General features: G+C 41.9%; 1 protein-coding gene across 3 annotated transcripts; it reads right to left on the reverse strand.

The window, feature by feature from the left end:
- Positions 1 to 6,671: 6,671 nt before the first annotated feature.
- Positions 6,672 to 21,078, reverse strand: LOC122551168 (nucleoside hydrolase-like). 3 transcript variants are annotated; one of them, XM_087987808.1, is made up of 6 exons: positions 21,018 to 21,078; positions 19,391 to 19,581; positions 18,335 to 18,514; positions 17,247 to 17,358; positions 12,267 to 12,403; positions 6,672 to 8,204 (listed from the first exon to the last, which is right to left on the reverse strand). In XM_087987808.1, exons 2-6 carry the CDS (start codon positions 19,571 to 19,573, stop codon positions 7,857 to 7,859), a joined length of 960 nt encoding a protein of 319 aa, XP_087843934.1. In that variant the 5' UTR covers positions 19,574 to 19,581; positions 21,018 to 21,078; the 3' UTR covers positions 6,672 to 7,856. The 3 variants fall into 3 exon arrangements, with proteins under 3 accessions (XP_087843934.1, XP_087843933.1, XP_043548727.2); XM_087987807.1 differs by having other exon boundaries at positions 19,391 to 19,584; positions 21,018 to 21,071; XM_043692792.2 differs by lacking the exon at positions 21,018 to 21,078 and adding an exon at positions 20,850 to 20,867.
- Between the last annotated feature and the right edge of the window lie 1,275 nt (positions 21,079 to 22,353).

The following is a 22,353-nucleotide window of genomic DNA, read 5'->3' on the forward strand; positions in this document are numbered from 1 at the left end:
GGCCACAGCCAGTGTACTGTGCACATGTAAATAAAGGGTGACCTGGTGATAGGATGTTGGCCTCTGTGCAGTTATTTCAGGTGAGATATGAGCCACGCAGGTGAGACGTTTATTTTGGGATTATGGTCAGCATGGATTGGTTTGACCAAAAGGTCTGTTTCCATGCCATGTGACTCTATGTCCCAGGTAATGTTCTTGGGACCTGGTTTTAAATATGACCACAGCAGATGGTGGAATTTGAATTCAATAAAAGTCTGGAATTAAGAGTCTATTGATGACCATGAATCCACTGTCAATTGTCAGAAAAACCCATCTGGTTCACTGAGGACCTTTTAGAGATGCAGTGAATTAAAAAAAAGTATCAGAAGCAGTTCAGACAAGTTTCAGTAGACATTACCTGAAATGGGCAGGATGACTTGTAGGGAAATGTTAGACAGGCTAGATAAACACCTGTAGATGTTTGAAGTGGTTTAAAATCTGCTGGTAATTGATTGAAAATTGCAACTTGATTGAAATATATAAGATTCTGACGGGACTTGACAGGATGCATGTGGAAAGAACCTTTTTTTTGTGACCAATTATAGAATAAGAGGTAATTGTTTGAAAGTAATTCACATACAAAGTTAAAAATAAAACTTATGGTTCATGGTAGAGATGAAGAGAAATCTTTTCTTGCAGAGGTTGGTGAAATGTTGGGACTCTTCCTTGAAAAACTGATTCTTTGAATATAGTTAAGCCAGACATTCTTGATGAGCACTGGGATGAAAAGTTATTGGGAATAGGTGGGAATGTGGAGTTATCAGTTTAATATTATCTTATTGAATGGGTGGGGGGGGCAGGGAGGCTAATGGCAAAGTCCTGCTCTTATTTTTTGCGTTCACATTATTGCCTGGAAGGCAATGTTCTATAACTGTTGTAATTTTCAATTAGTAATTTGTTGGATTCAATGCGTTACTGGAAAATTTGACCTGTGCTCAGGTATAACATTAATATTGTGAATAGAAACATATAAAATAGGAGCAGGAGGAGGCTTCTTAACCCTTCAAGCCTGCTCTGCCATTCATCATGATCCTGGCTGATAGTCCAACTCAATAGCCTAATCTTGCTTTCTCCCTGTAACCTTTGATCCTATTTGCTCCCAAGTGCTATATCCAATATTTTGGCATCAACTATTTCCAGTGATAATGAATTCCACAGGCTCACCACATTTTGGGTGAAGAAATGTATCCTGATTGCCCTCCTAAATGGTCCATCCCAAATCCTGACATTGTGACCCCTGGTTCTGGACACATCCACCATCAGGAGCATTCTCCCTGCACATACCCTGTCTCGTCCTGTTAAGATTTTATAATTCTCTATGAAATGCCCCTTCATTTGTCTGAACTCCAGCAAAATTATCCTAACCTAGTCAATCCCTCTTCATAAGTCAGTCCTGCCAGCCCCCAGAATCAACCTAGTAAACCTTTGCTGCACTCCCTCGAGAGCAAGAGCATCCTTCCTCAGAAAAGGAGACCAAAACTGCAAAGAGTATTCTAGGTGTGGTTTCACCAAAGCCCTGCATAACTGTAACAACACATCCCTGCTCCTGTACTCGAAAACTCTTGCAATGAAGGCCAACATTCTTTACCGCCTGCTGCACCTGCATGCTCACCTTCAGCAATTGGTGCACAAAGACACCCAAATCTCACTGCACACTCTCCTCTCCCAATGTATAGTCATTCGTGTAGCAATCTGTCTTCTTGGTTTTGCTTCCAAAGCGAATAACCTCACATTTATCCAAATTATAGTGCATCTTTCATTGATTTCCCCACTCATCCAACCTGTCCAGATCATGTTGAAGGATCTCTGCATCCTCGTCACAATTCACACTTCTATTCAACTCTGTATCATCTGCAAACTTTGAGATGTTACATTTTGATCCCTCATCCAAATCATTAAAAAATATATTGTGAATAGCTGGGGTCTCAGCACTGAACCCCATGACACCACACTAGTTACAGAAAGGACACATTAATTCCTATTGTTTCCTCTGCCAACTAGTTTTCTATCCATCTCAAATCACTTCCCCCAAACCAATGCACTTTACTCTTGCACAATAATCTCTTATGTGGGACTTTGTCAAATGCTTCATGAAAGTCTAAATATATCACATTGACTGCCCCTCCCCCCAAATTTACTTGTTACGTCTTCATAGAAGATGGCGGCACAGTGGCTCAATGGTTAGCACTGCTGCCTCACAGCACCAGGGTCTCAGGTTCGATTCCAGCCGCTGGAGACTGTCTGTGTGGAGTTTGCACATTCTCCCCGTGTCTGCGTGGGTTTTCTCTGGGTGCTTCGGTTTCCTCCCACAGTCCAAAAATGTGCAGATCAGGTAAATTGGCCATGCTAAATTGCCCATGGGTTAGGTGCGTTAGTCAGAGGGTAATGCGTCTGGGTGGGTTATTCTTCGGTGGGTCGGTGTGGACTTGGGCCAAAGGGCCTGTTTCCACACTGTAGGGAATCTAAATCAAAATCAGAATTCCAACAGATTTGTCAAGCATGATTTCCCCTTCATAAATCCATGCTGACTCTGCCTGATCCTGCCATTGCTTTCTAAATGCTCCACGATAAAGTCTGGTTCGGTTTTAAGACAGTGGTTAATGAGGCAGGTTGCTTTGGTGGTTAGGAAACTGAGCTTTAATGCATTTTGAACATAGGAACAGGAGTAGGCCTTTTATATCCTTGAGTCTGTCTGGCCATTCAGTGAGTTCTTTGCTGATGTAGGCCTAACTCTATATACTTGTTTTTGGCCCAAATACTTTAATTCCTTAGTTTAACAAAAATGCATGAATCTCAGATTTAAAATTAACAACTGATACAGCATCGATTGCCATTTATGAAAATGAGTTCCAAACCTCTATCTCCATTTGTATGTAGAAGTGCTTCTTCACATCTGTCCTGACCTTAATTCTCAGACAATATCCCCTAATTTTAGAAGGTCCAACCAGTGGAAATAGATCATCTTCATCTATCCTGTCCTTTCTTGATAAAAGATGAATACTTCAATCAGATCATCTCTTAACCATCTGAATTCGAGAAAACAGGCCTGATTTGTATAATAACTCCGCGTTACTTAACCACAGAAGTCCAGGTATCAGTCCTGTAAACCTATGTTGTACTCCAAGGCCAATGCATCCTTCGTAAGGTATGGTGCTCAAATCTGCTCACAGTGCTTCAAGTGGGATCCAAACATGGTTTTGTATAACTGCAGCGCAACTGTAGCATAACATCCTTGTACTCCAGTTTTCTCAATATAAAAGCCATAAGACCATAAGACATAGGAGTGGAAGTAAGGCCATTCGGCCCATCGGGTCCACTCCGCCATTCAATCATGGCTGATGGGCATTTCAACTCCACTTACCCGCATTCTCCCCGTAGCCCTTAATTCCTTGTGACATCAAGAATTTAGCAATTTCTGCCTTGAAGACATTTAGCGTTCCAGCCTCCACTGCACTCTGTGGCAATGAATTCCACAGGCCCACCACTCTCTGGCTGAAGAAATGTCTCCGCATTTCTGTTCTGAATTTACCCCCTCTAATTCTAAGGCTGTGTCCACGGGTCCTAGTCTCCTTGCCTAACAGAAACAATTTCCTAGCGTCCACCCTCTCCAAGCCATGTATTATCTTGTAAGTTTCTATTAGATCTCCCCTTAATCTTCTAAACTCCAATGAATACAATCCCAGGATCCTCAGCCGTTCCTCATATGTTAGACCTACCATTCCAGGGATCGTCCGTGTGAATCTCCGCTGGACACGCTCCAGTGCCAGTATGTCCTTCCTGAGGTGTGGGGACCAAAATTGGACACAGTACTCCAAATGGGGCCTAACCAGAGCTTTATAAAGTCTCAGTAGCACAACAGTGCTTTTATATTCCAACTCTCTTGAGATAATTGACAACATTGCATTCGCTTTCTTAATCACGGACTCAACCTGAATGTTTACCTTTAGAGAATCCTCAACTAGCACTCCCAGATCCCTCTGTATTTTGGCTTTACGAATTTTCTCACGTTTAGAAAGTAGTCCATGCTTGTATTCTTTTTTCCAAAGTGCAAGACCCCGCATTTGCTCACATTGAATTCCATCAGCCATTTCCTGGACCACTCTTCCAAACTGTCTAGATCCTTCTGCAGCCTCCCCACTTCCTCAGTACTACCTGCCTGTCCACCTAATTTTGTATCATTGGCAAACTTCACTAGAATGCCCCAGTCCCTTCATCCAGATCATTAATATATAATGTGAACAGCTGTGGCCCCAACACTGAACCCTACGGGACACCGCTTGTCACCAGCTGCCATTCCGAAAAAGAAACTTTTATCCCAACTCTCTGCCTTCTGTCAGACAGCCAATCCTCAATCCATACCAGTAGCTCACCTTGAACACGATGGGCCCTCACCATGCTCAGCAGCCTCCCGTGTGGCACCTTATCAAAGGCCTTTTGGAAGTCTAGGTAGACCACATCCACTGGGTTTCCCCGGTCTAATCGACTTGTCACCTCTTCAAAGAACTCCAACAGGTTTGTCAGGCACAATCTCCCCTTACTAAATCCATGTTGACTTGTTCTAATCCGACCCTGCTCTTCCAAGAATTTAGAAACCTCATCCTTAATGATGGATTCTAGAATTTTACCAACAACTGACGTTAGGCTAATTGGCCTATAATTTTCCATCTTTTGCCTTGAACAAGGGGGTTACAACAGCGATCTTCCAATCATCCGGGACTTTCCCTGACTCCAGTGACTTTTGAAAGATCTCAACCAACGCCTCCGCTATTTCCTTAGCCACATCCCTCAGAACTCTAGGATGTAGCCCATCAGGGCCAGGAGATTTATCAATTTTAAGACCTTTTAGCTTTTCTAGTACTTTCTCTTTTGCAATGGCAACCATACTCAACTCAGCCCCCTGACTCCCTTTAATTGTTGGGATATTACTCATGTCTTCCACTGTGAATACTGATGCAAAGTACTTATTAAGTTCTCCCGCTATTTCCTTATCTCCCATCACTAGGCTTCCAGCATCAGTTTGAAGTGGCCCAATGTCTACTCTTGCCTGTCATTTGTTTCTTATGTATTGAAAGAAACTTTTACTATCATTTCTAATATTACTGGCTAGCCTACCTTCATATTTGATCCTCTCCATCCTTATTTCTCTCTTTGTTATCCTCTGTTTGTTTTTGTAGCCTTCCCAATCTTCTGATTTCCCAGTGCTCTTGGCCACTTTATAGGATCTCTCTTTTTCTTTGATAGATTTCCTGACTTCCTTTGTCAGTCATGGGTGTCTAATCCCTCCCCGGATAATCTTTCTCTTCTTGGGGATGAACCTCTGTACAGTGTCCTCAATTCTACCCACAAACTCCTGCCATCTTTGCTCTACTGTCTTCCCTACTAGGCTCTGCTTCCAATCTATTTTCGTCAGTTCCTCTCTCATGCCCTCATAATTACCTTTATTTAACTGTAACACCATTACATCCGATTTTGCCTTCTCTCTTTCAAACTGCAGACTGAACTCTACCATATTATTCCAGCCAGCATTCCATCAACTTTCTTGATTATTTTCTGCACCTGTTTATGATATTTTAAAAATCTATGCACCTGGAACCCCACGTCTCTTTCGATATGCAGTGTGTTTAACTTGAAGACAAGGTTTGGTCTTTCCAGTACTTAAGTAAAAGAAATTTCTGCTCAAGTTGAACATCGATTCTGTCCTGGAAATATTTCACTATTCTCTCAACTTTGCTGCTTTAAAATCCTCTACCTAACAGCACTATAGATGTACATGCAACACACAGACTGATGGACTTCCAGAAGATAAATTATCATCATCTTCTCGGGCATGATGGGGTGGGCAATAAATTTTGTTTTTAATACCAACACCATATATTTCCTCCAGTGTGGTAAGTAATTGACAGTGGGGGATTTAATGGAGTTGGGACTGAAGTGGATAGGATCCTGTTTTATGGTTAATAGATTAAGGTTAGGATCCTGATGTTGTGATTTCTAATGACACTGTCAAGGAACAGCATGCACATAATAAATAGGAAAGAGCCTAGGACAGATTTTTGCAGAACACCAGAAGTAACGATTTAGGAGTCAGAAGAGAAGCTATTGCAGATGATTCTCTGAATGAGAATAAGTATATTGTTTTTACTATGTTGAAGCCCAAATCATCTACAGACAACCTGCAAACAAACATAGGAAATGTTGGAGGAACTCAGCAGAGATAATACCCTATCACTCTTTCACCATAACTAACAACTCCTTTATTTTTTGCACTGGGTCTTCACACCATCTGTTCTCCTCTCTCTCTCTGCCACTTTTGTTAGAAGCATAAAAAAACACATTTTCAAGCCCTTTCAGTTCTGAAGAAGAATGATACTGGACTTGAACGATATCTGTATTTCTCTCTCCACAGATGGTGTGAGACTTACTGTGTTTTTCCAGCATTTTCTACTTTTGCATTATTTATCCAAGAACAAAAATGGACACAAATGGATCCCTGGGATAAATCACCTAACATTTTGCTTAACAACTTTCTCCTGGTGGAAACTGACTTGCAGTTCCCCTTAGTCCAACTTTCTCAGTTTTCTTACAAGCCTCTGATGGGAAATTTTAAATCAATAATTATAAACATAGAAATGTATAATCACACATTCTCTTTATTGAATTGGTCATTTATCAAAAGAAAACTTTTAAACGTAACTTGCTTTCATAGTATTTTGTTAACTGTTCCCATTAATCAATCAATTTTCAAATGCTATTTAATTTTATCTAAAATCAGGGATTTTAAGAGTTGACGCATACCTGGCATTAATTTAAATGATCCATAGTTATTTATAATTCTGTGCCTTCTTGAATAGTTATACCATCAAATACAGCTGGAACTATATCACAATGCCATTAATTGAGAGTAAGTGCAGCAATATAAGATCACATTCAAATAAAACATAAAACTGTGGATGCTGGAGAACTGAAACAAAAACAGAAATTGCTAATGAAACTCATCAGATTTGGTGGCATTTAAGGGAGAAGTCAGAGTTCACATTTTGAGTCCAGTGACTCTTTATCAGATGAAGAGTCTGTTTTTTTTAATATAATATCATAATCTGCACCTTCTTAAAGTGTAATTTTCATTTGAAATGCAACACATTAATCCTGGAAATTTAGTGCATTTTGAAGATAAGGTGCTCCTTAAACTTATCTCTTTGGCTAAGCTTTTAGTCACCTTTCTTAATTCATCCTTCTTTCACTAAATGTCAGTTTCTTTTGTCTTATGTTTTTGTGAAAGATTGTGACATTTTTCTGCATCAAAGTGCTTTATAAGTACAAGTTATATTGTTGCTGTTATGCTACCTTTTACCTCTACTCACTGAGTCAGTTAGTAAAGGTAGCATGTCACATTTCTTCCCTAGGCTGAAACAGTTTAAGTTGCAGTAAAATTATGATAATTCTCTTTGAGAAGGAAGAGAAATGTAATGGAATTTTCTGATCCTTGTCAGTATCCAGTCACAAAGCTTGGTGGGGCCTATGTGTACAAATTGTGCACACTTAATTTATTTATGTTGCCACTCTGAGCAATAAACATCTGCATTCATACATGTTGAATAAAAAAACTTGGAAGAGAAGTAAGAGGTATATAGTTCGCCTTTAACCTTGCTGAGTTCCTTCAGAAATATTGAAAGGGGCAGGGAAATGAATAAGTAAAAGAAACACGCTAGCAAATTAGTAACAAATAGGAAGGTAGCTTGCGACCAACATTTTATACTTTCTAGAAAGTCTACTGATATCTGTGTTCAACTTTCCTTTTGCTATCACTATTGAACCCACTATTTCAGGGCAGACATCATCAGCTGCTTAACCTTTTCAACATCACATTTTGTCATAATAAAAGCTTGATTTTCTTTTTGCAGTATGTTAAGTGTATCCACAATCATCATCCCTCTGGTTACTGAACCTTGTAACTCCACGCTCACTCCATATCGTATGTATTCAGTAACAATACTCTCATCAATAGCAGCTGCCACTGCAAAAGAATCACAGGACAGAAAGCCAGGTCCGAAATACATCTCTCTATCACCTTGCTTGCCTTTGGAAAATTTTTCAGTGTGCGCAGTTATCTTCTTCATGAAGCAAGCTTTCTCAGTGCCTTGGTTTACCCACTCCTTAAAAAACTCCTGCAAATGGACAAAATGACACGCCATTCATTTTGCATTACTCCCAAGTCATCTCCCATATATTCCATTTAATCAAAATGAAAAAAAAGCTTTCAAAATATTGCTATTACCATCAATTGCCTCATCAGTTATAATAGTGAACATCTTAATATGTTGCCATCTTTCTTCAGTTACTAGATAAATTGTGCACTAGGTTTATAAGTGACCAGCTGTAAAAAAGCAAAACGTCTAATGATGTGGAAAATACAGGTTTATAATAATCTACTGGTAATTATTGCATTAATTTCTCTCATTATATTCAAAATAGTTAATACAAGCCATAAATTTATAGTCCTCTACATTTGTAAAATAATTCCACAACTTGTGACTACCAGTGTAATAGTGGGACAAATACTTGAAGAGTAAAAACTAGGAAGTAAAGGAGAATGAACAAGGATCCAGGATTAATTTGATTCTCTACCAAAGAGTCATGGAGACATGATAGTTGAACATGATAATTGAATGACCTAAGATGGTGGCCGCGGAATAGGCCCTTCCAATTTTCATTTTTTTTCTTCTTTTATTTTCTCCTTTTTCATGTTTCATTTCTCTTGCTTTTCTTCTTCTTTTGGCTTTTTTTGTGAAAGGCGGTATGAAGGCATCTTCCTCGTGATCTGGAGCATGGTGACAGCTGATGGGCCTGGAATGAAACTTGGAAAACAGCGATGAGACGCTGGTGAGTCAGGAGTTTGACCTGGAGAATGATGGTGAGGCTGCTGGTGAGTCAGGAGTGGGACCTGGAGAATGGTGGCAAGGCAGTTGGTGAGCCTGGAGTAGGATTCTGGAGTTAGCAACGAGGAGGCAGCTGGCAGGGGGTAAACATGGGAACCCGGTATCAGCTGCTACATCGGCGGAGGCTGGTGGCATTGAGGTGGTTCCAGCCCAACATCATTTGGTGGCTTTTACAATGTCTTCTTTCTTGGGATCGGCAATAAAATTGGTTCTTGGGCCGGCTTCTGTATTCCAGCAACCCGATGTGGATAGCCTACTTCAGAGGTGACTTCCAGTCTGGTGTTCCTGCAGCCCAGCATGGCAGTCTTGCAGCAATACTGTCTTTTCCAAACGGACTTGGTCTGGGCAGTTTGCTGCGAACAATCGTCTGTTTAAAGTTTGGCAATTGTTTAAATGTGAGGGTCTTGACATGATATCCACTCTCATTGATAATGTGTTGCAGGTTGCGAAGAACATGGCATAGTTTTTCCACTCCCAGGAAATACTGGGTAACGAAGGGTGCCCTATCGGTTGCAACCCATGTCTGTCTCCTGAGGAGGTCATTACAGTTTCTCGCTGTGGCGCACTGGAACTGGCAATTGATGAGTTGAGTATCTCATGTTCTTTTGAGGGCATCCTTGAGCATGATTGTTCGCAGCAAACTGCCCAGCCTTCAGGGCAACATAGACTACAACATCGTACAGCCCTGTCATGTCAACCACGCAAGATGTGTCAGAGTGTCGGCATGGATACCACCATTACCCATGCGACACCACCCACCGTGTATGTGCAGGCACTTACGTGACTCGGCCAACATTGTCTAACTCATACGCTGCAGGCAAGAATGCCCTGAGGCATGGTACATGCGTGAGACCAAGCAGACACTATGACAATGGACACTGCACAACAATCACCAGTCGGGGAACACTTCAGCAGTCAGGGACATTCAGCCTCGGATCTTCAGGTGACCATCCTCCAAAATGGACTTTGGGATAGGCAACAATACAAAGTGACTGATAGCCAAGTTTGGTACCCATGAAGATGGCATCGAGAGTGTGGTGCTGGAAAAGCACAGCAGATCAGACAGCATCCAAGGAGCAGGAGAATCAACATTTTAGGCAAATGTTCTTCATCAGGAATGAGGCTATGAGCTGAAGGGTTGATGAGATAAATGGGAGGGTGTTGGGCTGTGGGGAAGATAGCTGAGACTGCGATAAGTAGATGGATGTGGGGGTAATGGTGATAGGTCAAACAGGAGGGTGGAATGGATAGGTGGGAAGGAAGCGGGACAGGTCAGACTGGTCATGAGGATGGTGCTGAGTTGGAAAGTTGGAAATGGGATGAGGTGAGGGAAGGGGAAATAAGGAAACTAGTGAAATCCACATTGATGCTGTGGGGTTGAGGGTCCCTAGGCAGAAGATGAGGCTTTCTTCCTCCAGGCACGGGGTGGTTAGCGAGTAGAGATGGAGGAGCCCAGGACCTGCATGTCCTTGGCGGATTGGGAGGGGGAGTTGAAGTGGTCAGTTACAGGGTGGTGGGGTTGGTTGGTGCTGGTGTCCTGGAGATGTTCTCTGAAGCACTCTGCAAGTAGGAGTCCTGTCTCCCCAATGTCGAGGAGACCGCATCAGGAACAACAGATACAGTAAATGACATATATGGAAGTGCAGGTAAAACCCTGATGGATGTGGAAGGCTCCTTTGGGGCCTTGGACAGAGGTGAGGGGTGAAGTTTGTGCGCAGGTTTTGCAATTCCTGCAGTGGCAGGGGGAGGTGGTTTGGTGGGAGTGATGGACCTGACAAGGGAGTCGCAGAGGTAATAGTCTTTACAGAAATCGGATAGGGGTGGGGAGGGAAATATATGTCTGGTGATGGGGTCCTGTTGTTGGTGGCGGAAATGGCAGAGGATGATGCAATGTATACAGAGGTTGGTGGGGTGCAAGGTGCACCGGGGGGCGGGGGTTCTGTCCTTGTTGTAGTTGGAGGAGTGGGGTTCGAGGTGTGGGAAGTGGATGAGATGCGCTGCAGGGTATCATCAACCATGTGGGAGGGAAAATTGCAGTCTTTAAAGAAGGAGACCATCTGGTGTGTTCTGTGGTGGAACTGGTTCTCCTGGGAGCAGATGCGGTGGAGGTGGAGGAATTGGGAATAAGGGATAGCATTTTTACCGGAGGTAGGGTGGGAGGAGGTGTAGTCCAGGTAGCTGTGGGAGTCACTGGGTTTGTGGAAGATGCCAGTGTTGAGTCGGTCACCATTGATGGAGATGGAGAGGTCCAGAAAGGGGAGGGAGGTTTCAAGATGGTCCAGGTGAACCTAAGGTCGGGTTGGAATGTGTTGGTGAAGTTAATGAACTGTTCAACCTCCTCATGGGAGCCCGAGGTGGCGCCGAAACAGTCATCAATGTAGCGGAGGAAAAGGTGGGGAATGGTGCCGGTGTAACTGCGGAAGATGGACTCTTCAACGTAACTGACAAAGAGGCAGGCATAGTTGGGGCCCATGCGGGTGCTCATGGCTACCCTTTTGGTCTGGAGGAAGTGGGAGGATTCTGATCGAGTCTGCTCTGCCATTCAATCATGGCTGATAAGTTTCTCAACCCTATTCTCCTGCTTTCTTCCTGTAATCTTGATCCCCTTGATATTCAAGAATCTATCTAACTCAGTCTTAAATATACTCAACGACCTGGCCTCCACAGCCTTCTGTGGCAATGAATTCCATAGATTCACCACTTTCTGGCTGAAGAAATTTCTCCTTATCTCCATTCTAAAAGGTCTTGTTTTACTCTAAGGCTATGCCCTTGGGTCCTAGTTTCTCCTACCAATGGAAACATGTTCCCCCATCCACTCTGTCCAGGCCATTCAGTATTCTTTATGTTTCAATTAATCCCCCCTCATCCTTCTAAACTCCATCAAATATAAAACCAGAGACCTCAAACGTTCCTCATATGTTAAGTTTTTCCTTTCTGGGACCATTCTTGTGAACCTCCTCTGAACACGCTCCAGGGCCAGGACATCTTTCCTGAGATATGGGGCCCAAAACTGCGCACAATACTCCAAATATGGCCTGACTAGATCCTTATAGAGCCTTAGAAGTACATCCCTGCTTTTATATTCAAGGCCTCTCAAAATATATTCAAGGCCATCATCGCATTTGCCTCCCTAACTACTGACTCAACTTGCAATTTACCTTGAAAGAACTGGACTTGAACTCCCAAGTGTCTTTGTACTTCAGACTTCTGGCAAACCCATACCTATGCAAAAGAAGTGTATATCTATTCACAGTTCTCGATTTTCTGACACAGTGTACTTCAACAGCTTACCCAAGGCAGCGCCTGACGAAGACAATATTCCCAAGTTGCAATGTACATGGGGCATGCAAAATGATTTAGGACGATATAAGCTGCTTCAGGATCTGCTGCAAAGTTGAACTCAGAACACATCGTTACATTGCCCCTGCCTGAAAATAATAAAATCTTGAAATGGAATTAATTCCATCACAACTTTAAAAGCCTCTTACTCTTATCAGTTTTAACAGTGGTAAAAATAAATGCTTTGCTTTTAAATTAAAACATTCATATTGCATGGAATTATCAACTATCCACTATAATGAAATATGTGTTGATTTTAGAATCAAATGCATATTTTACCCTTTTTGAAAATGTTGCCACGCGAGACCTTAGTGCAATATTGGTCAAATATTACAATTAAATTCAACTTAACTTTCAAGGATTAAATTTACAGATCATTAGGCCTGAGCCACATAGATTAGGATTTATATGTAACATATTGATTGTTGCTGCAATAAAGAGGTTCTACCCTAGGCAAAAGGACAGAATTTTCTACTGATGAATGTGTTCCTTATTTTGTGTGCTTACAAATATAGCTTTGGTGATTGGATGGTTCTCAAATAAAGCACATACTGATTTGTAACAAACTCCTTTTCACTAACCATATTCTCACTCTACCTTTGGAGATTGAAGTACACGTGAAAGACATAAAAATCTAGTTGGGGTACATTTGCAATATTGGGATCATACTGTTATACAAACAGCTTCAGGGCAACGGGACTCAACTTGGGAAGCCAGTTTGTTTATTAGAGTGCTATCGGTGGTGGGAAAGGAGGGGTATGCACAATATGTTGACAGACTGCCAGAGGCCTGTCTACAGGCTAGGTTTGGAATTCCTCCTGTCTGGGTACATTGTTCCCTGGTGGGCCTCGCCAGCAGTAGGCCATCCCACATGAAAAAGTCCTTTCTTTTTAAACTTACCCTCATGCTTGACCACTTTAGAGCCTGATTTTCTAATCTCAATGAGGCCAGACTCCCTCCAACCTTTGCCAACCTCTGAATGACTGGGGAGTCCCAAAGGACCTGGGTCCTTGAAGGAAGTTGAGGAAGTAAGAATCATATGTGTGGTCATTCAAATCTGTTTACAGTTTTCTAGAGGTCAATGAGTGCAGAAGTAGTATCCCACACTCAACTATCAATCCCTGGGTATAGGCCTGAATTGCACTTCTTTGACCGTTAAACTTCACAACTGCTCTCATTGTTTCTCTCACTCTAAGAACCTCTTCACAACCTCATCTGAACAGGAACAGGAGGCATAATGATGTTACCAGGCCCCTGGAAAAATGTGATTCACATCCCATCATGACAGATACAACTCAGGAATGAGACTGAATACTCTCTGATGGATGAAGCACCAACAACATTCAAGAAGCTTTCTACAATCCAGGACAAAGCAACCTGCGTGATTGGCACTCCATTCACTACCGTCAGCATTTAGTCCCTTTCCTACCAACACAGCAAGTAGTCCATGACCACCTACAAGGTTCATTGCAGCAACTCACTCAAGACTCCTTCATTGTAGCTGGCACAAAATTCTGGAACTCCCTTCCTCCCGAGTGCACCTACAGCACATGAACTGTGGCAGTTTAAGAAGGCAGCTGACCACCACCTTCTCAAGGGCAATTAAGGTTAGGCAATAAATGCTGCTCTAGATACAAATGCCCATATCCTGTGAACAAATAAAAAAGCTCACCATCATCTTATTGACATCCTCTACCTATCCTTCGCAGTCAGCATCTGTATCCATTGCCATGCCCTCCCCCCTTAATACAACACAGCTTACATAAACAGCCCTTCTCTATATGCATGAGAACAACATGGAACTCTAGGGAGAGGCAGAGATCGGGAAGTTGATTCCAGGCAAAGGATATTTTGATGCCTACTGGAAGGTGCACACTCACCAGATCCACTGTGGAGCAAGCATTGATTCAGGAGAGTATCAATGTTAGTAATGAGCTGCTGCAATAGCCTGAACCTGAGAAAGCACTAATTCTCAGGCACGTCGAGAGATCTGATCCTCTGCCCATATAAATGTTGCTAATGTCACTTTGTTCCAACTGGAACACTATGACTACTCTTTCAATGCTGAAGTGACCTGTGCAAGTGGACATGGCAGCTGCTGTTGCTGCTGCTCCTAAGAGGCCAAAGTTTGAGTTGAATGCTGCTTTCATGCTGCAAAATCAGGCTCTCATAGCAAATAACACATACTATTGACGAAGGAACAGGTAATGCTGAGGAAACAGGGAGAACTTGGACTGGGTCGGAGAGTGGGCAAAGATGTGGCAAATAGAATACAATGTGGGGTGTGTATGACTTTGGTATGAAGAATAGAAGCATAGGCTATTTTCTAAATGGGGAAAGGCTTCGGAATTCTGAAGCACAAAGGAACTTAGTAGTCTTCGTTCAGGATTCTCTTAAGGTTCAGTTGGCTGTTAGGAAGGGAAATGCAATATTAGCATTCACTTCAAGAGGGCGAGAATACAAGAGTAGGGACATATTTCTGAGGCTATATAAGGCTCTAGGTAAAAACAATGACTGCAGATGCTGGAAACCAGATTCAGGATTAGAGTGGTGCTGGAAAAGCACAGCAATTCAGACAGCATCCAAGGAGCAGGAAAATCGACGTTTCGGGCAAAAGCCCTTCATCAGGAATACAGGCAGAGTGCCTGAAGGGTGGAGAGATAAATGAGAGGAGGTGGGGGTGGAGAAAGTAGCATAGAGTACAATAGGTGAATGGGGGTGGGGATGAAGGTGATAGGTCATGGAGGAGGGTGGGGGAAGGTAGCAGAGTACAATGGGTGGATGGGGGTGGGGATGAAGGTGATAGGTCAGAGAGGAGTAGATAGGTGGAAAGGAAGATAGGCAGGTAGGACATGTCATGGGGACAGTGCTGAGCTGGAAGTTTGGAGCTGGGGTGAGGTGGGGGGAGGGGAAATGAGGAAACTAGTGAAGTCTACATTGATGCTCTGGGGTTGAAGTATTCCGAGGCGGAAGATGAGGTGTTCTTCCTCCAGGTGTCGGGTGGTGAGGGAGCAGCGGTGAAGGAGGCCCAGGACCTCCATGTCCTCAGCAGAGTGGGAGGGGGAGTTGAAATGTTGGGCCACAGGGCGATGTGGTTGATTGGTGCGGGTGACCCAGAGATGTTCCCTAAAGCGCTCTGCTAGGAGGCGTCCAGTCTCCCCAATGTAGAGGAGACCGCATCGAGAGCAACGGATACAATAAATGATATTGGTGGATGTGCAGGTAAAACTTTGATGGATGTGGAAGGATCCTTTAGGGCCTTGGATGGAGGTGAGGGGAAGGTGCCAGGACGGGAGGGCGGGTTGTTGGTGGACGTGGACCTGACCAGGTAGTCACGGAGGGAACAGTCTGTTCGGAAGGCAGAAAGGGGTGGGGAGTGAAATATATTCCAGGTGATGGGGTCTGTATAAGGCTCTGGTCAGTCCCCATTCGAAATATCATGAGCAGCTTTGGGGCCCATGTTGGCCTTGGAGGTGGGTCAGAGGAGGTTTACAAGAATGATCTTGGGGATGAAGGGCTTATCAGGATGAGGAGTTGAGGATTCTGGATTTGTATGAGATGGAATTTAGAAGTATGATGAAAGATCTTATAGAAAATTATAGAATACTGACAGGCCTGGATACAATAGACGTGGAGAACAGGTTTCCAACAATAGGACAGACTAGGACCCAAGGGCACAGACTCAGAGTGAAGGGATGATCCTTTTGAACTGAAATGAGGAGGAATTTCTTCAGTCACAGGGAATCTGTAGAACTCATTACCTGTGAATGCCAAGTCACTGAGTGTTTTTAAAACAGAGAAAAATAGGTTCTTGATTCATAAGAGGATCAAAGGTTACAGGGAGAAGGCAGAGAATGGGGTTGAGAACCATATCAGCCATTGAATGGTAGCGAAGACTCGACAATACTGCACCTTTATTTATGGTCTACTGCAAATACTGGAGATCAAAGAAGAGTCATATTGGACTCAACACAGTAATTTGGTTTCTCTGTCTACAGATCTTGGCAGGAAACTGTTGGGTTTCTCAAGCACTTCCTGTATTCTTTTCACACTGCGAGTTCTTGTGGATACAAACTTTTCACATAGGTTGGTCAACTTTCTCTATTTAAAGGATTTTCAGCCAGCCAGTTTCACTTATCAATGGCTTGTTACTGTATTCTCACCTCATTGACCATGGTAAATTGTACACTGCTTGAGAAACTTGTGTGCTGGTTTTAAAAGTCAGAACCTTGGGTAAAATCTGCAAAAGGCTGGCTACTTAAATATTTAAATTACATGATCAGTGGATTTGTGTAGTTCCTACACCTAGCTAACTGCATTCCAGCAAAAGTCAAAAGTAGACAGAATCATGCTGCATCCCCAAATGCCAGTCTTTTCAGGACTTTAACATCCATTTGCACCTATTTCCATCACCATCGGCAACACCTACTTCCACTTTCCCACATTCCGAGTCCATCCTTCCCCACTCTAGTTTTAGGAGTTAAAATTCCACTCATGGAATATGTTGTGTACAGTGAGTTAAATTTCTTCTCTAAGAAACAAGTATTTTCAGAGTTTCTCTAATAACTGTAAGGATGATGGGTTGCTAATCTATAAAGACAAGAAAGTGATCATGTTTGATTGATGTTTACTCCTGTCAGCTTGGGGAATATAGGGGAGAAAAACAGTCCACACTACATTTCTATTGTAAGTATAAGGATTTGAATATCAGATGAGAGTCATGTCGAGTTTAGGTACGAAGCCATATCCTCATGCCTGATGAGGGCTTATGCAAGAAACATCAATTCTCCTGTTCCTCACATGCTGCCTGACCAGCTGTACTTTTCCAGCACCACACTCTCAACTCTGATCCCCAGCATCTGCAGTCCTCACTTTCTCCTAGTATGAAGCCAAATGACCTGGACAGAATGATTCAAAAGCTGTACTACATACTTTCCATATTTCCTCCCATGATGTATAGATGTCTCAACTTTGCTGGAAAGGTGGGATCCATTTTAGATGCCAGGGCAACATTTGTCAGGGGACCAACAGCCACAAGTGATACCTGTTGAACAAAGAATAAATTCTTAGCATAGTGACTGATAGTATCGTTATAATTGGCTTGTACAACTGGGAAGCTTAACAGGTACAACAGTAAGTTCATTCCTTTTTCAGTTTTGTGTAGTCCTTGTTCTAAGATTTAGATTTACAATCTGGTTTGTTTTATCAGTAGTTTGAATTCCAACCTGATGTTCAAAAATTCTTATTGGACTATCCTTGTCACCTCATTAGAATCAACTTTGTGCAAAATCAGACATCATCAGCCATGCCCACAAAAAGATGAAAGAACTAAGGATGCTGGAAATCAGAAGCAAAATCATAAATTGATGGAAACACTCAGCACGTCTGGTAGCATTGGTGGAGGGCAAGCAGAGTTAATGTTCTTCAAATCCTGCAGAAGGATCACCTGAACTGAAATATTAGCCTGACTTTCTCTCCACAGATGTTAAATTTTTCTAGCAATTTCTGCTTTCGCAGAAAATATTGACCATAATGGCAGCCAAACTCTAGACAGCTAGATGTGAGTAGTGTTGTTGGCTATCTACTCTACCTAGCTGGCTGTGAGATATTGTTGTTACTGCAGAATGAAAATGCATTTTAAAGTTTCCATCTGAATGAAGTGATAAGGTACAGAAAGAAACTAGTTCTTCTTGAGAAGGAGTATAGTGTAAGATATTAAAATTAAATCTAAGTCAACATTGGTGTTTTCGGAAAGCACATATTCACATAAATTGTCATAGAAATCTATAGACTTTTTTCCTACAAGGCTGTTGAAAGTAGTTAAATTGAAAACTTCATAACTGAGTTAGTAATTTTTTTAATTAGTTAAGTGTTTAAAGGGTTACAGAATCAAGGCATTAGATGTCATTAATATGCCTAATAGCCATGATTTACTTGAACAATGGAACAGCGCTAACTGAGCTAATCTTGTTGTCTGTTTATCCATTAGAACTTTATTTCCTGATGCACATCCACCTCACCTCACCAGCATGTTCAGTGGCTATTCTTATCATGGCATTCACTGCATGTTCAGCTTGTATGAGTTCCAACCCTGGAGCACTAGGATCTGGAACATCACCCAGACCATCCTTTCCATGGTAATGATCTGCATTTAACTGATGTCCAAGGAGAGAGGTTCCTGCACCTCGGAAGACAGGAATCTGTAATTATAAAACAAACAAATTTACTGACTCTTATGGGAAGAATGCAGTTCACTAGATTAGATTACATTACAGTGTGGAAACAGGCCCTTCGGCCCAACAAGTCCACACCGCCCCGCCAAAGCGCAACCCACCCATATCCCTACATTTACCCCTTACCTAACACTATGGGCAATTTAGCATGGCCAATTCACCTGACCTGCACATCTTTACGACTGTGGGAGGAAACCGGAGCACCCGGAGGAAACCCACGCGGACACGGGGAGAACGTGCAAACTCCACACAGTCGCCTGAGGCGGGAAATTAGTTTTCATAATTTGGTAAGATCAGGATTGGAACAGGAGAGCAAAAGAAACAATTGCCTTATGCATCAGAATTTTGACCATTGGAACCTGGTTTAACGTCAAATTCTGACCTATCCGTCTCCTCCCCTTGATATCCATACATCCAGCCTTCCTAAGGCCAGCTGTTTTGATGCCTTATTTCTTTGATTTAATTTAGATTGTTACACGTAACATGTAGAACAATTATTTTTCCTTTGTATTGAATAATTATTTTTAAGCAGCAGATCACACAAAAATATGCACCCAGTGGACAAATATTGTACAAGTACTGAATCGCAGTACAGACTGAACCTGCGATTCTTTTCTAAAGGGAAATTCATGAAGTTGTCAAACATTTGAAATAAACTAGAAGGCTTGTAAATATTTAGAGATAAAAAAAGTGGATAAATTCCCCCATGTGTGAGATTCATATTGAGCTACATAGAGACATCATGGTTGTTAGGATCACCATAAGGTGTATCTATTTCCCTTAGAAGTACTAATAATCTTTCTTAAAAATATTGTGTTTTTATCCATAATCATCATCACATACCTCTGTCCTCTGGCAAACCTTCAGCACTCGAAGTACATTTTTGCACACATTTTCAATTCTTGTGTTTCCGTGAGTACATGTTATACCCAGGATCTGCACATTTGAAGCTGCAAGTGCCATCATCATTGCTTGGGCATCATCCACCCCACAGTCAAGATCTAACAGCAATAGCTTTTTTGCCATTTTAAATTCTGCTAAAAAAAAGGATTGAGTTTAATGCAATTGTTGTTCTGATCTTCATACTTTGGCAGCACTGAATGTTGGCAAATCATAGAATCCACACAATGTGGAAGTAGGCCATTAGACCCATCAAGTCTACACTGATCCTCCACTGGGCATCTCACCTAATCCTTGTAACCCTGCATCAACCATGGCTAATCAACCTAGTGTGCACATTCCTGGACACTATGGGCAATTTAGCATGGTCAGTCCATCTAACCTGCACATCTTTGGACTGTGGGAAGAAACCAGAGTACCTGGAGGAAACCCATACAGACATGGGGAGAAAGTACAAACTCCACACACACAGTTTCCCGAGTGTGGAATTGAACCTGGTCCCTCGTGCTGTGAGACAGCAGTACTAACTACTGAGCTAACATGCCAGCTTTGTCTGTCGACAGTTGTAAGCTTAATGAATAGCAAGCATTGTTTATTTCCAGACTTCAAAATCCGAGCCATGATATGTAGGCAAAGTTGATGCTATAGTTTTATGTGACTCAACTCTATTGCTCCCGATTAGATAAACAACACTGAGGCAGATTATATTGTCTCTTGCAGTTACTCAAGTCCAGTATTTTGTAAATCTCTACTCCCAGTTTTGAAACCGCCCACTCTTAGGCACCATTTATGTACGGAGATTTGGTGATATTTGCATTTCTCCTCTTTGTAAAATCAACATTTATTGCAAAACTTAGCATTCATAAAGAAAGTGGACATGAAATCCAAAACTAAACATCTTAATATAAACCAGTTCAGTCAGGTTTGGAAATGTCCAATTTCCATCTTTTTCTAAACATGTAGTTCCCAGACTAACAATCACCCTAAATGTAACAGTTGGCATATATATTTGCCTAGAGTGGAATTTGAGAACCAGCAAATGTTAATTTGCAGCCTGTTTAAAGTTCTGACAAATTTTCTCTTCTAAACTAGAAGTGACTAAAGCTGCTTGCTTGTGCACCTGGAATTGTGGAAATGGCAGTCATCTATCTTGCATAAACTATTTTTTTGATGGAATTAACCAAACATTAAACATCTAATTTAAATGAACTGTTCTGGGAAGGAACTCTGAATTTAGCTTTGGGACAAGCAAATGCTCAGATCAAGCATATGCTGTCCCACAGATAAATTATTTTGCTTCGTACTTCTACAAAACCCCCTTCCCCGTTCCTTCCACCTACTCCTCCGGCACACCCCAACCTGTCTCAGATGGAATTAGAGCCAAATTAGAGTCTGATTTTACTCTCTCTGGGTGATGAAGTGTTCAGCATCAGTTTGCTTTATTCATCACTATAATTCCATTGTTTTTGGCTGTCAATTTTTTACATCATATTGCACTTTCAAAGCAAGGTAGTTACAACAAAATTATGAGCCATTTAAGAATGAGACACCAACACCATATACTACTTACTTCACAGAGAAGGTTGTAAAGTTTCTGAATCCCAGCACCAGATATCAATAAAAGTGTTCTGTTGTTTTTGTGTCTCCTTAGAGATCTGATTGTTTTAGTGCTGCTCAATTGTTGATCTTGCGCAAATATTTGCAAAAGCTTTTCTTACAAAGTACATGTGAACCCTGTTTTCTATGTATTATATATTGGATAGATTTATCCAGTAATTTTGCTTTAAAAGTATTTTATACGTTGAATGGAGAAAAAGCCAAATTTAATGCATATCTATGATTATTTAAAAAATACATTAAACAGCTCAACAAAGAAGGCTGGTATAATCTTGCAAATTGAATTAGCAATAACTTCCTGAAAGTTTCTCAGAAGTCAACACCAGTCAGATAAGCAACATCTCATGCACATACTGATGAGACTGGATTGCCAAACTAATGCAATATAAGCTGCTGCAGAGCCAACTGTCTTTAAGAAAAAAGACACAATAGAGTTGCAAGTTAAAACTATCTTATAAGAAGACATGTTAATGATTCAGTGCAGTAGAACCCATTGAGTCTGTACTGCCAAAGCTACGTAGATCCATAATTATTAACAGTAAGCCCAAGACAGAGATGTTGACCATTCCCTCCTCACTATCAAAAGCCTCAGTCATACCTTCCAGGTGAAGCAGGGATTTACCTGCACTTCATTCAATCTAGTCTACTGTATTCACTGTTCACAATGTGGTCTCTTCTACATTGAGGAGATGGATCACAGACTGTGCGACCACTTTGCAGAACACCTATGTTCTTTCAGCAATAATGACCCTGAGCTTCTGGCTGCCTGCCATTTCAACACACCACTGTTCTCTGAACAACATCTCTGTCTCAGGTTTGCTGCAGTGGTCCAGTGAAGCTCAGCACAAGCTATTATCCCACTTGTTTTCACGACTCAATATGGAATTCAAATAATTTTTGGACCTGAACCCCTTCTCCCATATCCTTACACAAACCCCCACATACTAGGTTTTGTCATCACATGGGCTGCCACCATTAGCAACCCATTGCCAGCTACTAATGATCCCTATCAGGAGCTATTCATTCTCCCAGACTAGCCTTTACCCATTCCTTTGTCTGCTCAACTGTTTTTCTCTCTCTCTCTGGGCTCCATCTCCACCTATTGTTTACTCTCTCCCCCTTTCCTTCTCTAGCATATTTATCAAGCTTTTCCTAGCTCAAATCAGTTCTGAAAAAGGGTCACTGAACCTGAAATGTTAGCTCTGCTTTCTCTCCACAGATGCTGCCAAACCTGCTGCGTATTCCAGCAATTTCTGATTTTGTTTCTAATTTCCAGCATCCACAGTTCT

The sequence above is a fragment of the Chiloscyllium plagiosum genome, unplaced genomic scaffold (assembly GCF_037043375.1).
Source record: "Chiloscyllium plagiosum isolate Xiang-an unplaced genomic scaffold, Cpla_swu_hap1 HiC_scaffold_6, whole genome shotgun sequence".
Classification (NCBI taxonomy): Eukaryota; Metazoa; Chordata; class Chondrichthyes; order Orectolobiformes; family Hemiscylliidae; genus Chiloscyllium; species Chiloscyllium plagiosum.